Source organism: Orbicella faveolata, unplaced genomic scaffold (genome assembly GCF_042242905.1).
Source record: "Orbicella faveolata isolate gen_17 unplaced genomic scaffold, um_ofav_v1 contig_25, whole genome shotgun sequence".
NCBI lineage: Eukaryota > Metazoa > Cnidaria > Anthozoa > Scleractinia > Merulinidae > Orbicella > Orbicella faveolata.
Window position 1 is genome coordinate 15,537,615 of NW_028301553.1, and position 15,554 is coordinate 15,553,168.

The following is a 15,554-nucleotide window of genomic DNA, read 5'->3' on the forward strand; positions in this document are numbered from 1 at the left end:
TCTCCAAGTTTTAGGTCTGTGCGTTTTCCCAAACCGCAGATATTTGTCGAAATGTTTCGCAGAAATTTACAGAGCTCAGTACGGAGCCGCCATGTTGGTGCACCTCTGTGGCACCATCTGGGGCTTACTTCGGCTATCTAGGCGACTGATTATTTGTGCTGAACAAACAAACATTTACATAAGCACTTTTCCTAATGCTCTAACTTATAAAAAAGCTAAAAATCATGAGATAGGTATATATTTTTCGACAAATGCGATCGTAGCTTTGTGTCACGCACCGCCATAACTCTGAAATTCAAAATACGCTGTTTTCCAAACAAAGCACACTATTGAGCTGTAAAATTGTAAACAGATATAAATTTAGCCCCTCTTATGGCTGATGAGGATAAAAACTTTGGTGGCTCTTTAGTTTTCAATTTTAGAAAACGATGGCATCACGTGAAAACGATCTATTTGTGTACAACAAAACGTTTCATTTACATGAATGGAAAGCTGCCGGGTGCTAGACTCGTTCCCAGTCCTTAGTGGTTTTCATGGGGCACAAAAGATGCATCAAGGGAGCTTAAAAGTTCCCTTGTTTCATTGCGGCTTAATGCCCACGATATTCTATAAACCGAAGTCTATTTAACAACTAGATTATGAGGTCGAGACTTACGTCGCGTAATAGTTGAAGAGGGCGCAGCCCGAATTATCCAATCATCACGCATAGAAATCGAGAACGAATAATCTAATAAATCCTCTAGTCGTTCAGAAAACTTAACATTAGCTTAATTAATCTTGTTCACAGGCACTTAAAAACACAAAGACGCTGCCTTCGTTTTGTTGACGACCGCACACTGCTAGGCACACTATCTACAACAGAACAGATAGTGAGTAGCGTAGCCAATCAGAGAACGGCATTCGTCATAGAACGCTAGTCAGTTTTATCAGTAAATACTGAAATAGTCAGGCCAAAAGATTGAAATGGTGTGTTGCAGGATTTTTCGGTTTCCATGCCAAACCTCAAAATCTAAAACTAGGAATTATTTACTCCTTATTACAATAATAGAAAGTTTGTTTTGCAAACCAACAGCAATATCCGGTACTATCAAAGGTCTATAAATACAGTTTTCTGGCTAAAAATATTTCATTTTTATTTTCAGTACATTGCTTTTGCCCTCGAGTTATCTCGATGGAATATGAAATTTCTGGCGATTGAGTCGCTACGAATTAGCCTGAAATTAAATATCTCTGCGGCACGTAAGCAGTAGGCTATGGGCCTTTATGGGGCGCCAGACCAGTCAATATTCCCTGCATTTTTCCATGGTCTGTTTGTCTTTCTTTATGCTCAACTCAACTTTTTACATGTTCAACTCGACTTTTTATATACTTTGACTTTTTATATGCTTAACTCGACTTTTTATATGGTCAATCAATCACTTTTTATATGGTCAACACGACTTTTTATATGGTCAACTAAACATTTTTATATGGTCAACAAGACTTTTTTATGGTCAACTAAACATTTTTACATGGTCAACACGACTTTTTTTATGGTCATGCATTTATTTTATTTATGGTCAACTTTCGAATATTTTAAAAACGACCACAATGCATTGCGCCCAAACTCAACGGTCTGTGGCTTTTGAGGAAGCAGCAAAACTGTTATGGCGCGAGACCTCGCAACAGAACGCAACGAACACGGGTTGTTTTTATTCTTTAACAATTTCAGGTTACTGCTTTCGACAATATCCTCATTCGTGGAAGCAGAAAGATACAATAACTTGCTTTTTGAGGATATTGATCAAGCTGCTGATCGATTGATTACTGCTGCAGAGACCATTCAGTTGGTAATCTCTGATATTGAAAATAACAACGATTTATTTGATGTTACGTCAATCTTGAACGTGACGCTGATTAAGGTCAGGAACTTGAGTGATCAGCTACAGCAATGCAGAAACGAAATGTCAGATTCTATGGGCGAAAGGGCATACAGTAGCCTAACTGATTCCAAAAAGGGTGGACCCGGGGGCCCTCGTTATGTCATTGAGGAAGACCAAATACTTTTTTTAAGAGAAATGCATTTTCCATAGAAAAAGATAGCCGGCCGACTTACTTGGTGTAAGTGAGAGCACCCTTAGAAGGAGGAGATTGATGTATGGCACGACCAACCTCGAAGAGTCAAGCTGGACTCAGATTACAGATTCCGATTTCAATAGAATTGTACAAGAAATCCAAGAACTAACGCTTACTATCGGACAGGCCCGACTGCTTGGTGCTCTGAGAATTAGAGGCCTAAATATTCAACGATGGCGAGTTAGAAATTGTCTTCGCGCCCTTGATCCTGTTGGTACCACTTTACGGTGGGGTTCAGCAATTTACAGAAGAAAGTACAATGTTCCAATTCCATGTACCCTCTGGCATATCGATAGTAATCACAAACTTATAAGGTGGAGGCTTATTACTCATGTGTATGTCGATGGATATTCCCGAATTATAATTTATGCACACTGCTGCAATGACAAAAAGCAGATACAGTCTTGGAACAATTTGTTGAAGGCGTCAACAGTTACGGGTTACCCTCTAGAGTGAGAAGCGACTATGGTATGGAAAATTTCTAAGTGGCAGAATTTATGTTAGAGCAGAGAGGTTGTGATAGAGGTAGCATTATAACTGGTAGTTCTGTGCACAACTGTCGAGTGGAGAGGGCCCACAGAGATATTTACTCAGGAGTACTTTTTTTTCTTTGCAAGAACATTTGCTCGCTTGGAGGATAATGGACTCCTCGATCCCCTCAATGAGCTGCACTTATTTGCATTGCATTACACATTCATGCTCAGGATTAGTAAGTCCTTGCAGAAATTTAAAAGGCTGTGGGAAAACCATCCCCTATCTCCCGAAGGGAATCGTTCTCCTCTTCATTTATATACGGCTGGGATGCTTGAAAATGAACACTCTGGATATGCTGCAGTTGCAAATGTGTTTGATCCAGGCAGCATGCATGATTATGGATTTAATCCCTCAGGCCCATTCCCCATGGAAGAAGAAGACTATCATTCTCATCCCCATATCCCTTTTTGCTTCTCTTGGCCGGCGGGGCCTCAGCGCAAGAATCGAAGGGCCTTTCGATTCTCGTGCCAAGGCCCCGCTGGCTAAGAGACGCGAAAAGGGACATGGGGACGAGAATGGAAGACTATCAGATAGTAGCTCCAGATACAACTGTTCCACTTTCTGATCAGCAGACGGCATTCTTGGAAAATCAGTACAATCCTTTGCAAGAAAATGATAAAAGTGGTGAAAATACATACTTGAAATGTTTACGAGTTCTGTGTTCTTTCATTTAAAGGACATAAAAATGAGCTGAATGTCGTTACAAACTCTTAATTTGTGGAAGAAAGAAATCCACACTAAGAGACTACAATCGACCACAAAACAAAACAGCCTTTATTGCTATTACTGTTTAAATTAAAAGAGATTGTTTGAAACCCTAACAAAAGATATGTAACGTTTCTTACTTCAAACAGGTCATTTGAAACAAAATATTTAAATGTTGTGTCAGCCTTGGTTACACTATAAGGTTATGTTGACAGTCATAAAAAAGTGATTAGTTGATCATATAAAAAGTGATTAGTTGACCATATAAAAAGTAATTAACTGACCATATAAAAAGTCGAGTTGAGCATATAGAAAGTCAAACAGACCATAGAAAAATGTAGGGAATATTGACTGGTTCGGCGCCCCATACTACGGGCTCGTCAAAATACGGCACAACTCGTAAAAATATACAGCGATACTACACATCAGGGGTATACTACGAATTCACAACGTACTCAGCTCCCAGTTGGCTTGATAGCTCAGTTGGTAGAGCACTACATCGGTATCGTAGAGGTCATGGGTTCGAATCCCGTTCAGGCGTGATGTCTTTTTTGTTTTGATCAGACTTTAATTTCACAGCTGCTTAAGTTGTGTTTATAACTGCGATGATCAATCATATCTTCATCGTGATAGTATTGATCGATCAAAGTTTAACTGATGGAAAGAGCTGGAAATTAGATTCCACGAGGGGACTGGCTGCAGGGACTATTACACACGGAGGCTAATTGCACAGAAACATAGCAAAAACTAAAGGCAAAGCGTATCATTCTGTCACTCTACGACTTTCCCAACATGAAACTGAAATTATTAAATCATTAATGTAGCACTGAAATAAATCAGCCGCGCAATAAAACTGCAGATTATGAATTATTCAGTGCTTGCATTTTTCCGATTTCCGATTTCATGTGGCATTAACACTCCAAACTGCTACTTCAATATCAACATCGTCTTGCCGAGCCGAGCCATGAATCATCATCTCGAAACAGACGTCACAACGAATTGTGGGATTTTATCGTGCGGATCTGTGACTGGTTTACTTTAATTTGGTCACAGGGGCTTGTCCCATAACTCGCACGAAGGGTCTTTAATTTCGGTCCTTGCGAATAGATTTTTGACAAAAGTTGCTGGTTCACACGAAGGAACTTGTCCCTACGACTTGTTACAAGGATTCATCGCCTCGTGTGCGCCGACCTTAAGCCATACTTAGATATTTTCTTCTTCTGCAAAATACCCTTTTCCAAAAGGCTTCGCACGCAATAGGCCATTTTACAGTTGTGTGCTTAGTTAACTGACCTATGAATGCAAGTGAGACTGCAGGTCACCTTGCTTTGATACCAACGTTTCTGCTTTTCTCATGTAAACTTAGATTAGTTAGCATTAGATCAATTCGATTTACACAATAAAAGCAGAGAGGTCTCTATCAAAACAAGGGGCGCTTTCCATTCGAACATAAATTCCGGTGTGGATGTCCCGAAATTTTCTGGGGCAAATGGAAGGTTGACTATAAGTCGCCCTTTGACCATTTTCGTTCGCTTGGAATTTTTCAATGGCTTCGAGGTTTAAATCGAAAATATAGAAGCAAACAGAACACCGATACGTCTACACGGTGACGTTTTATAGACCACAACAGCAGGAACAACGTAAAGCTAGGAATGTGCTGATTTTATTGTTGCGGGGTTTATCTTTTTGCTAGAAGAACTGATACACTCTTTTACGGTTAAATCTCCTCTAGAGAGTTCGCGTAACTCTCACTGTACAGCTTTTTATTATCAAACATCAACGCAAACATTACAACACTCCCTTTAGAAAATGGCCTCGAGACTTACTAATCTATTTTCAAAGCACACATGCTAGCCCCTGAACTACATAACCAGTCGAATTTAAAATGCTAGATAGTACCCACATAAACTACATTTCTTTCCACAATATGAGAGGTGAATTAAGAACTACTTGAGTCAAAATCTTAGTTGTAAACGGATCAACATCAACAGATTAAAAATTTATTATCGGCGAAAACTCCTAAATGGTCCAGAAACAGCTTCGATGAATTAAGAAACAAATCAAGTTACGGTTTTAGAGTTGTGAGTGACATACCTCACACCAAATATTCCACATCATATGCATGCCACATCATAAGTGATTTAAAAGCCATAAACAATTTACAATTTACAATTTTTCAATGAGACATTTAAAAACGAAAAACAATTCCTTTTACACTGCGTCACACATTCATATGGTAATAGTTTCGGAACAAACTCGTACCCAGAAACTCTATTTCAATAGAACAGCGGTTGAGTCTGACAAGCATCCGCATTGAAGATCGAAAGTCTGGGTACGAGATTGGTTTTACAAATGGAAGAAGCGGCTCAAGCCTCGTTCACAAGCGGTCGCATTGGAACGGTACTCTTTTGTGCTGGTTGCCATGACAGAAGGGCCATAAACGGGTTGCACGATAATGGATCCTTAGTTTTTCGGTCGATTGGACCTGCAGCAGTAGCAACAGCAGCAGATGATCATGATGATGATGAAGACAAGAGAGCCACCAATCATGGCTCCCTTACCCACAACAGACATGTCATACCACCATCCAAAGAAACCTAAATAAAAGAAACGTTTACAAGCTCAGTTTACAATTATAAATTCACAATGGATCGTTTTCACTGTCACGCGATAAAAAAAATAAATCGAAAACCATCCAGTGCGTAAAATCAAGAGATTGTGATGTTGTAAGAGATTCATAAAGAAGACAGTTCTCCAAGATTTAGGTCTGAGCGTTTTTCCAAAATTGAGATGTTCGTCGAAATGTTTCGCAGAAATTTACAGAGCCCAGTATGGAAACGTACCCTCGTGACTGATTTCCGTTTCGTAAACGTTCGATGCCATCATTGGTAACCAAACCTTTCAGAATGGCCACTGCCATATCTGTTTTACTTTAGGCCTGGACAGGATAGAAACTGGTTATAATTTGTTGATGGAGTGAAACGCACTCACCAAATGCTTAATTGTTCATATTCACACTGGTTTGCTCAGGTTTGCGGTTAGCCGTAGAGAAGTAAATATTATAACTTTTTTAGGTCTGAAGTGGCATTATAAAACGCTTGTTATGTGGTAAGGATAGTCTCTTTCAGTTATGGGAATATTATTTGCTGTAAGACTTAAACATACGTACCACACGCATTGGGATTAATTGGCAAGTCTCTTTCCATCACGGTCACCTTCACAGGATAATTGCCTTTTCCCATAATCTTTCCTCCAGCCAGGAGTTTCACCTGTTAACAGACGACAAAACTGACGTCAGATCTTTTGCCCTCTCATTGGCCGAGAGTACATGCATACAGTTGAGTGACGTCATTCATGAAACACTGTCGCGCAATTTACGGTTAACTTTTCTCATTTTCATTACTTAACAAATAAAGAAGCCTCGACTGTGCTCTGTTCTGTTGTAAAGCACGCAGGAATCGGTAGAGCACGAAAGAAGTGTAGGGGAAAACACGAGACGTAGTCGAGTGTTTTTCCCTACTTCTTGAGTGGTCTATCGCTTCCTAAGTGCTTTACAACAGAACAGAGCACAGTCGAGGCTTCTTTATTTGTTTTATGATAAAGAATCAGAAAATTTCCCCACGCATTCGGCTGAATTTTCAAACGAAACTTTATTTTCCAAACGAGCAAAAGTGGCGTCAGCCGTGTACTGTTCTCTGATAAAGCACGCTAAAATAAGCCAATCACAATCCCTGTTAGAGTTGTTCAAATAATTTGATTGGCTAACGAAGCGACAGCTGTCAATCACAAACTGGACTTCAGCTAAGCTTTCAGTTTCGGGTAGTTTGAGCGGCTTTCGAGAGAAGTACGATGCCTTCAAAGTTCGCTTTTAAGTTAATTTTTAATACGGATCTAAAGGCAGGTAACGGTTTATAGTCCAGAGGAATCCGGCCGTATTGTGGCCCATGAAAACGAGCACTTTTCCAGTCGAAATTACGAAACGCGGAGCTCAAAGCTTGTGGATGAAAATGCGAAATGCCGAGTTGAATTTGAAAGGAGCTACAGTTATTTACGGCTTGTAGCCGCATGTAGCAAGATTGCCCGAACTAGCGTAAAAGTTAGAAAGACTTAACGGCTCCCACTGGTTCTACTCCGAGCACAAAAGAGAATATCAGAGCACGTTTTGCACTGACCACTCGTCGGTTTACTTCGCTGAGATGACCGGAGAACGAGCGTTACTACACTGCATGTAAGTGTTGTTTGAGCAATTGAGCATTTTTAATTGTAAATTTACAAAAATAAAGCTCATCATAAACAGACAGTTCAATGGTTGTTTTCTGTCGTTGTTTTACTTCTTAGTATAATTTCTGCCTTCGTAACAAATATAATGTCTTTATCGAAGCACTGTTTAGGTTGAGAATTTGTTTATTTCGCTACAGCTGTACAAGTTTTGTCGGCGGGAATCTAGCAAAATTTGTTATTTTAGTACAGTTTTAACACTACTGTTGCTAACAATGGTCTCTGTGAACCATATTTACTGCAGAAAAATAGCTCGCCTCCACTGCGTTTGTCTGAGTCACAGGGGATGTTTAACTTGGGTAAAATTTGTCAAAATTCCGAAGCAAAAATTTGCAAGCCAACTTACCGTCATCAACCGGTGCTCTGTTCTCTGATAAAGTACGCTGTTTCAGCCAATCAGAGCGCGCGTTATATGGAAACTTTATCATAAAATGTAATACAACGTGGTCCGATGCAATTTTGAGCAGAAACTACAAATTGCCAGAAGTTGCCTCACATACATTTTGGATTATAGTGTAATGCAAATAAGAAAGATTAACCATGAAAAAGCCTATTGTACCCAACGCTGCGCAATTTCCTCCAGGTCTTTACTTTCGCCTTCTGAGTGCGGGAAATCTCTGGAGTTTCGATTTAAAACGACAATGTCGGTGCGATTCAAAGGAATTTGTCAAAACCTACAGATTTAATTTAATAGATTGAGCAAAAAACTGCTCTCAACAAAAAGATAAATTATTTAGATTTCCTTTTTCTTTCAAGATAAATTACTTCTATAAACTGTTCTTGCGTGTAATTAACACAGTGAACTGTAGAGATTAGTCAAAATTATACGAACGTCAACTTCATGCAATGTGCGTTTGGCCGCGCGAAAAACGGCTTGGGAACCACGCGGCTTGAGTAGAGTTCTGCAGCTGAAGAAAAATATCACGATTGTATACTCATTATGAGTCCTACACAAAGTACCAACCCACCGTTAGACGTAATTTGTCGCCGTTAGGAGTGAGTGCGACTTGTACGTACACACCGGCGGAGATGAAAGAAGGCAAGGAAACAGTGAAGCTTGGCACTGCTACGATGTCGTCACTGGTGTAAGTATGAGACCAGGTAATATGCAGGTGTGGAACGTCCATTGTGGCGGTTACATTCACCGGGTCATCACACTTTTTGACCTAACGGGTGATAAAATTAACATCATTTTTAGTCCAGTCTGTTTTCCATTCAGAGAGCACGATGTATGGTTTATTCAAATCATCTGGATGTGACGTCAAATTTTCGACATTGCTTTGTGATGATACACATTACAACGAGTAATTAACTAATAAGCATAATAGACATTTCGAGCTGGAATTAACTGATTACATATAATTAACAGAGAATCCCGCGATTTAGGTCGACCGTTTTGTCAGCGTAGAAACTAAGATTGCTTAGAAAACGAGAATAAGCCATGCCATCTCCAACCTCCTCCCCTCACCTATCCCGCTCAGCTCGTTTCACTAACTAACTAACAGCCATCTCTTACCACATACTTCACCGTACAAGAGAGCCTTTTCAAAGGCTTGACGTGCTCTTGATGATGAAACCGTTGACAGCAATGAAAAAAGTTTTAGAGACCAATTTAAACTCATTATGGCAAAGCTGCGTAAATCAACAACCACTTCGACCCGTAAGGCTGACCGGGGGAAGAGGGGGATTAATGAGGAACAAAGTTAGAATAAAGCAAGAAACAATTCCAGAATCTTTTTGAACAATACATTTCATGACGTTGATGAGAGTACCTCTAGTGTGAGTGTGATTGGCTTCTTAACAAAATCCATTTTGCACGTGATTTTGCTGCAGTCATCGCTGATACTGCATCCGTCACGTAGATTGGTGGAACCGTCACAAGAACCGCCGATCTCTTTCTGCTTTCCTCTTAAGAACCAGAAGACTGTGGAAAAAACTACCCGCGGAAATAGCTGAGTCAAACTCCCTGGCTGTTTTTAACTCTAAGTTACTTCCCTATTTAGCTAAGAATCAATAGACTTTTAAACTATATATTTTTATATCATACTCTTTTATGATTCATATATATTTATATATGCATTATCAGAGTTAATTTATTTATTTATTATATATATTTTATAGTCAATTTTTATAATTTAGTTGGTGTGATGTCTTAATGATTTTACCAACTTAAAAAATGTAGATGTAGGATGTGCCATCATCATCGCTGTACTCGGGGTTCCCGTAATCGTCTTAAAAGAAAAAGCAATTGAAAGTTTTAGCTTGTTTCAATTGTATAATTACCCAACGTTTGCTGTTGTTTTAGGTTTATGCAAAATGAACTGAGAATATCTTTCTTAAAACCGCAATCCTTTTCTGATCACTGACAAAAACCCAGTTGCTCAAAAACAAACACTGAGGCGCGGATCAGCGCCCGGTTGTTCGAAGCCCGATTAAGCTAACCCAGGGTTAGCGAGAATTTCGATTTCAGTTTTGTAACTTTTTGGTAAGTTCTTCAGTTTTATATTTGTTTGTTCTTCTGTTTTGAGTTTGAATAATCTCAAAGTATACACAAAAAATTTAATACTTCGGTTAACTTACTAAGGGGTTAACTAAGTCAGTGTCAAGCAACCCGACCCAGTAGTTTAATCAAAACCTCCCCTGTGTATTCCGTGAAAAGCGCGGAAATTAAACATGCAATCGAAGCAGCTTGTAAAAACCGCGGGGAAAAGTGACACTTCACGACTGACTTGATTCCACAACTGACTGGTCGAGAAGAGAATACTTCGCTGTGATTGGTTGAAGCACTCTGTGTTGACGTTTTGAAAAATGATGAAGTAGAAACTTATACAATAACATGAGACTACATGTATAACTTTGGAATATGGCCCGCATGATACTAATGACCCAGTTTTGTCTACTGTTGTACGAAAAAAGTATCGAAAACCAGTTAAAAATCGGTCCTGTGTGTCACATTGACATGCCCTGCTTCTCTTCTCTGGTCATCAGAATTCGAATTTGTAGTAAAATATCCTTTCTTGGCACTGCAATTGAATTTTCGATGCGAATAAATGACTTCAGCGATGTTATTTTAGACTTAACGAAACTTAATTGAGTATCAACGGCGTGCGGACAAATACTTAGATCGCGTTTTGGAGAATTAGGTTCTCCACGTACCCTCCTCGTGGTGTGGCTCGAAATATCATTATATAGCGGTAAATAGAGAGACTCTAGAGACACAAGGAACTTTTTCTTATACCGTGAACATAGTGTAAGGTGAGTTGCAATGAAGGAAAACGACTGATTCCATCGAGGGCTTTTTTCAAAGCAACGTGTTTTGGTTGTCTTTGAGTTTTTCGTGTTTTTGTGAAAATAACACTGTACTCCATAAAGTGACCCTGAGAAAGTAGCCATAAGAAAAGTGTACAATACTATAAAATCCAAAAGTATCGGGGCTGGTTTACAGTAATAGTAATGTTCTTTCTCGATTCTTTCAGCTCTACTGAGCTTTGTTCACAATGTACAGCCGAGTTTTTAACTAAAACTAAACCTTAACTTTTTGTTGAACTTTTCGTCGATATTCGGCGGGGACATCATGCTTCGTCAATGATAAACCCGCGTTGTCAAGATTAAGTGCTATTTGTAAGAAACACTGTGTTTTTTTTGCAATTCAACTGTAAGTTCTTACGACCAAGTCCTGGTTCACTCTTTAGTTCGACGCGAATTCGTGTTAGTGGTTTTCTTTCGCTTTCTTTTTTTTTACATTTGCATTTTGTATGTTGATAATCAGTTCCATCCTTTGTGTTTATAAGAATACATGTATTCAGAAAGACCGTCGAGAAACTTTTGTTCTGGTTTTTAAAGTAAATCCTTTGTAATTCAACATGTTACATGTAAGCATTGGTTCAGAAAAAGCTCGATTTTAGACCAAGTCCACACTAGGCCAGAAAAATTTGAAAACGCAACAATTATCGCGGCAGAAAAAGCTTCAGTGCACCCTTGAGGGTTAGAGTTAATCATATGATTATCGAGACGTCATCGTATTCAAAAAGATCCGTTTTCAAAATGTTTTCTTCCACAATAAAACGAAAAGCCGGCGTTTTCAGATAATGTTTAAAAAGCTCCGTTTTCGGTCCAGGGGCCTGTTTCTCGAAAGCCCCGTAAAGTTTTCGGGCCCGAAAGGCCATTTTTAGTTAATCGGTGTTTAAAGACAGAGAAGTGCACGTGTACACGCCTGAAACTTCTTGAACGGAATGTGAAAAGAACAGCTCTAAAGTCATAAGGTTTGAGATTTTGCTCCAGCTTTCTGGGTGCGAAAACATTTCGGGACCTTCGAGAAACGGACCCCGGATTAGCGTGGACGGTAGGCCTGATCGTTGAAATAAAGCTGCGTTTTCAAATTTCTTCGGCGTAGTGTGGAAAAATTGGTCGACATTGGCATGCCCGATGTTTGAAGAGTTATAATATCTTTGCCGTCATTTAGGAATGACAGAAATTTAACTCTGCATTCCTTTTCATTCCTAAATAAGAATTCAGCTACAATCGGTAAATTTCTTTCTAGTCGTTTAAGATTTTTCCTTACTTCCGTTTAAGTGTGGTGCATGGCTTACGAGGTTCCCAATAAAACGTTAAACCTTTGCCTCAATAATTAAATGAAATGCGACATATAGTTTGAACCCGAACCAATACTTGCCGTAGACTAGTCTTGAACCGAGAAGGTTCTGTTGTCCGACCAGCTTTTTTAATCACACTTGGAAATGGCAAATACAACACTGAAAATTCGGTCATATACCTTATGCATGTTAATTTTTTAAAATTTAGCTACGTTTTAGCTGAAATCAATAAGGTTTACCAGATAAAAATCTTGTCAAACTGCAAACTGATACCGCGACTTTCAACTGAAAAACGTACGGCTTTGAAATGAGAATTTAAAGTTGTATAAAATTCTGAAAAAGATGCCGGTACTAAACGAAGCGCTCATTCGACCGTTCAATATATGGTCAACTAAAAATTGTCGCTGGCAGGCCGTCAGATAGTTTCAGTATTGTTTATTGCGACAGCTCATGACAGCTTAAGTGAACAAAGTTCGATTTTTCCGTGAATTACATCCTCACTGGACTGACCAATACTAAACAATTAGATTATGAGCTCGAGATTTCTATCGCGTGATAGTTGACGAGGGCGCAGCCCTCGTCAACTATCACGTATAGAAATCGTGGAGGAATAATCTAATTGTTTTAGTATAAATTTACTTGTCGTTCAAGACTTTATCTAAATCCTCTTCACAGACGCCTCGAAAATGCAAAGAAGTGGCTGTCATTTTGTTAAAAACCGAACACTGGTTCGCTACTCACTATCTATCACAGAATAGATAGTGAGTAGCGTAGCCAATCAGAGAACAACATTCGTGATAGAACAAATAAGAAATAATAAAGCAAATAGATCCCATATACAAAAAAAAGATCAACAAGTACTACAGGACAAGAATAAAAGAATTATAAATAAGGCAGTTCTCGCTCATTAACCATGATAAATGCTGTGATTAATTACCTTCCGTGACTCTATTTCAGTAGAGATTCCTCGCAGAAGGAAGGATATCTCGGTTGACATATATTTTTCTCTTTGTTTACATACTACCTAACTTCAATCGTACATTTTCCCCGTATTTGTAATATACGTTATCTTATAACTGCTAGTAATACCCTCTTAAATCAAAGCCGTTGTTTGTTTGTTTGTTTCTGATGGCATTAAAAAAAAGAAATTCGAGTTTAGTTCCTCAGTTTCAGTTTCAAGTTTCGATAGTCATGCCAACGAATTTAGAGTACCTTTTTGTGACAAGAAAGTATATAGAGAACTATAATATGACGAAACTTCCAGAGTCAGGTTTGGTAACTTTATAATCTTGGAATAATCCATCGCTTCCACGAATTCGAACCGCCTAATATTGATTCACTGGAAAAGGCCAGAACTATGTATAGCACTCATAATTCGCGGAACAACTTTCGTTGATCGTGCTTCAGAATATTACGTTCTTTCCTTGAAGATTTCATCTTCATAACTACTCTTTAGTTAAAAGGTCTTAAAATTATTTAAGTCACCCTGGTTAAGTTTCCGCGAATCCTTGTCATATGACAATTTCCGAGAAATCATCCATCGCTTAAAGGAACCGCAGTCTTTTTTACATCTTATCTCTCGACTTTTCTTTCTAATTTCACAAACGATGAATACTTTTCCTATAACGAATCAAGCTTAATTCTATTTCGTCGCAAACAAGAAGAAAACTCAAGTTGAAGACAGGTCAAGACGGAGCTTAATTTTCGCATAAATAATTAAGAATGCATGAAGATGACCATAAAAGACAGCAAGTCCGCGTCAAACAAATACCTGTAGCTGGTGAAATTATTCCAATCAAAATAATTGCGAAGACTCCCATGGCAAAACTACATCTTAGAGAAAACATTTTGATACAGGAAAAAGACGACGAGCCACGGTACTGGTACGGCTAACGCATCTAGCCAACGTTCGATATATCAATATTCTAACATGGCTCCGAGGCTTTCAGGACAAACTTCTGTATTTGGTTTTGTTTTCATTTTATCCAAGTCTTTTTTGGGAATTGAGAGACAAAAGAAGAAATTTACAATTTTGACCCGAAAGCCTCGGAGCCATGTTCGAATATTGATATATCGAACGTGGCCTATTGTGCACAGCAAAACGTTTCATTTACATAAATAGGAAGTTGTCGGGTGCTAGACTCGTTTCCAGTCCTTATTTCTTTTTATGGAGCACAAAAGATGCATCCAGGGAGCCTAAAAGTTCCGATCCCTTGTTTCATTGCGGCGTAATCCCCACGATTTTCTATGAACCGAAGTCTATTTAACAATTAGATTATGAGGTCGAGACTTATGTCGCGTGATAGTTGAAGAGGGCACAGCCCGAGTCAACCAATCATCACGCATAGAAATCGAGAGCGAATAATCTAATAGCCCTCTGTGTTATAGACCCTATTCATAAATGGCTGCCAATTAAATATTCTTTTGTAAGCATTAAAATTAGCCCAACTAACCTCGTTTTTGATTTAATATTTCCAAAGAATTTTTACTCTCAAAACAAGGCTAGTTGGGCTAATTTAAGTGCATGCAAAAGAATTTTAAACTGACAGCGATTTATGAATAGGGTTTACGGCGGAACGTTTTACGTGACTGGGCGAAAGATAAGGTACAAAAAATAAAATTCCAAAATCACAAGGTGAAGTCAAGATTACACAAGGCAAGAATCAAACTAAAAAATGTCCAGGTATCGGATTTATTTCCCTTCTCAACCGCGGCAACGCGAGTGGCTGCAGAAAGAATTTATCTCAACGAAAACCTCACTTCCTACAGACGGGAGCTCCTGAAGCAAGCCAACCAAAAACGCAAAGAGAGTCTTCTGGTTAGTACGTGGTCGATAGACGGGATAGTATTCATTAAAACTTCTCTGGGGGGGGGGGGGGGGGAGGGAGGCTACCACTTGGAGTGTATGAAAACAAGAAAGAAATTGGAAAACGATTCCAGATTATTACCTAAGAAAAACTGGAGGTTTGAACTTTCTATTAAGATGTAATTATGACGTAACATACATAGAAGGTCTGCCCTTGTTTTGCATAGATATTCTTAGTTTTTTCAACAAATTAAAAAATCTCTATGGCTACGACGGAATGCAAGATATGGTCCTATTAAATAACAAAGAAATCCTCATCGGAGGAAAACCGGTTTCTATTAAAGAATGGTTTGACAATAATATTTTGTCTATCCGAGACCTGCTGAACAGTAATAGTCAAGTACTGTCTTTCCAAGAATTTAATAACAAGTATGACTGCAATACGAATTTTCTCTAATTTTACCAAGTCACCAGCTCAACCCCAAAATATTTAGTAATCAAAGCAAGAAGTACAGAGCCACTGG

At 38.9% G+C, this 15,554-nt stretch overlaps 2 protein-coding genes across 2 annotated transcripts in view; one reads left to right on the forward strand and one right to left on the reverse strand.

Moving 5' to 3' along the window:
• Positions 1-15,554, forward strand: part of LOC110041977 (uncharacterized) — a 57,450-nt gene that overhangs the window by 40,195 nt on the left and 1,701 nt on the right. The window lies entirely within an intron of this gene.
• Positions 5,680-9,254, reverse strand: LOC149109134 (uncharacterized). Its single transcript, XM_089293704.1, has 4 exons — positions 9,156-9,254; positions 8,601-8,798; positions 6,524-6,623; positions 5,680-5,951 (listed from the first exon to the last, which is right to left on the reverse strand). The coding sequence occupies exons 1-4, from the start codon at positions 9,252-9,254 to the stop codon at positions 5,818-5,820; spliced, it is 531 nt and encodes a 176-aa protein (XP_089149830.1). The 3' UTR covers positions 5,680-5,817.

Coding starts and splice junctions, on each gene's coding strand:
- LOC149109134 (XM_089293704.1), bottom strand. CDS start 9,254: ATGAGTTTAAATTGGTCTCTAAAACTTTTTTCATTGCTGTCAACGGTT. Junction 6,624..8,600: donor GCGACAAATTACGTCTAACG/GTGGGTTGGTAC, acceptor GTCTGTTAACAG/GTGAAACTCCTGGCTGGAGG. Junction 5,952..6,523: donor AATTAATCCCAATGCGTGTG/GTACGTATGTTT, acceptor TCTTTTATTTAG/GTTTCTTTGGATGGTGGTAT.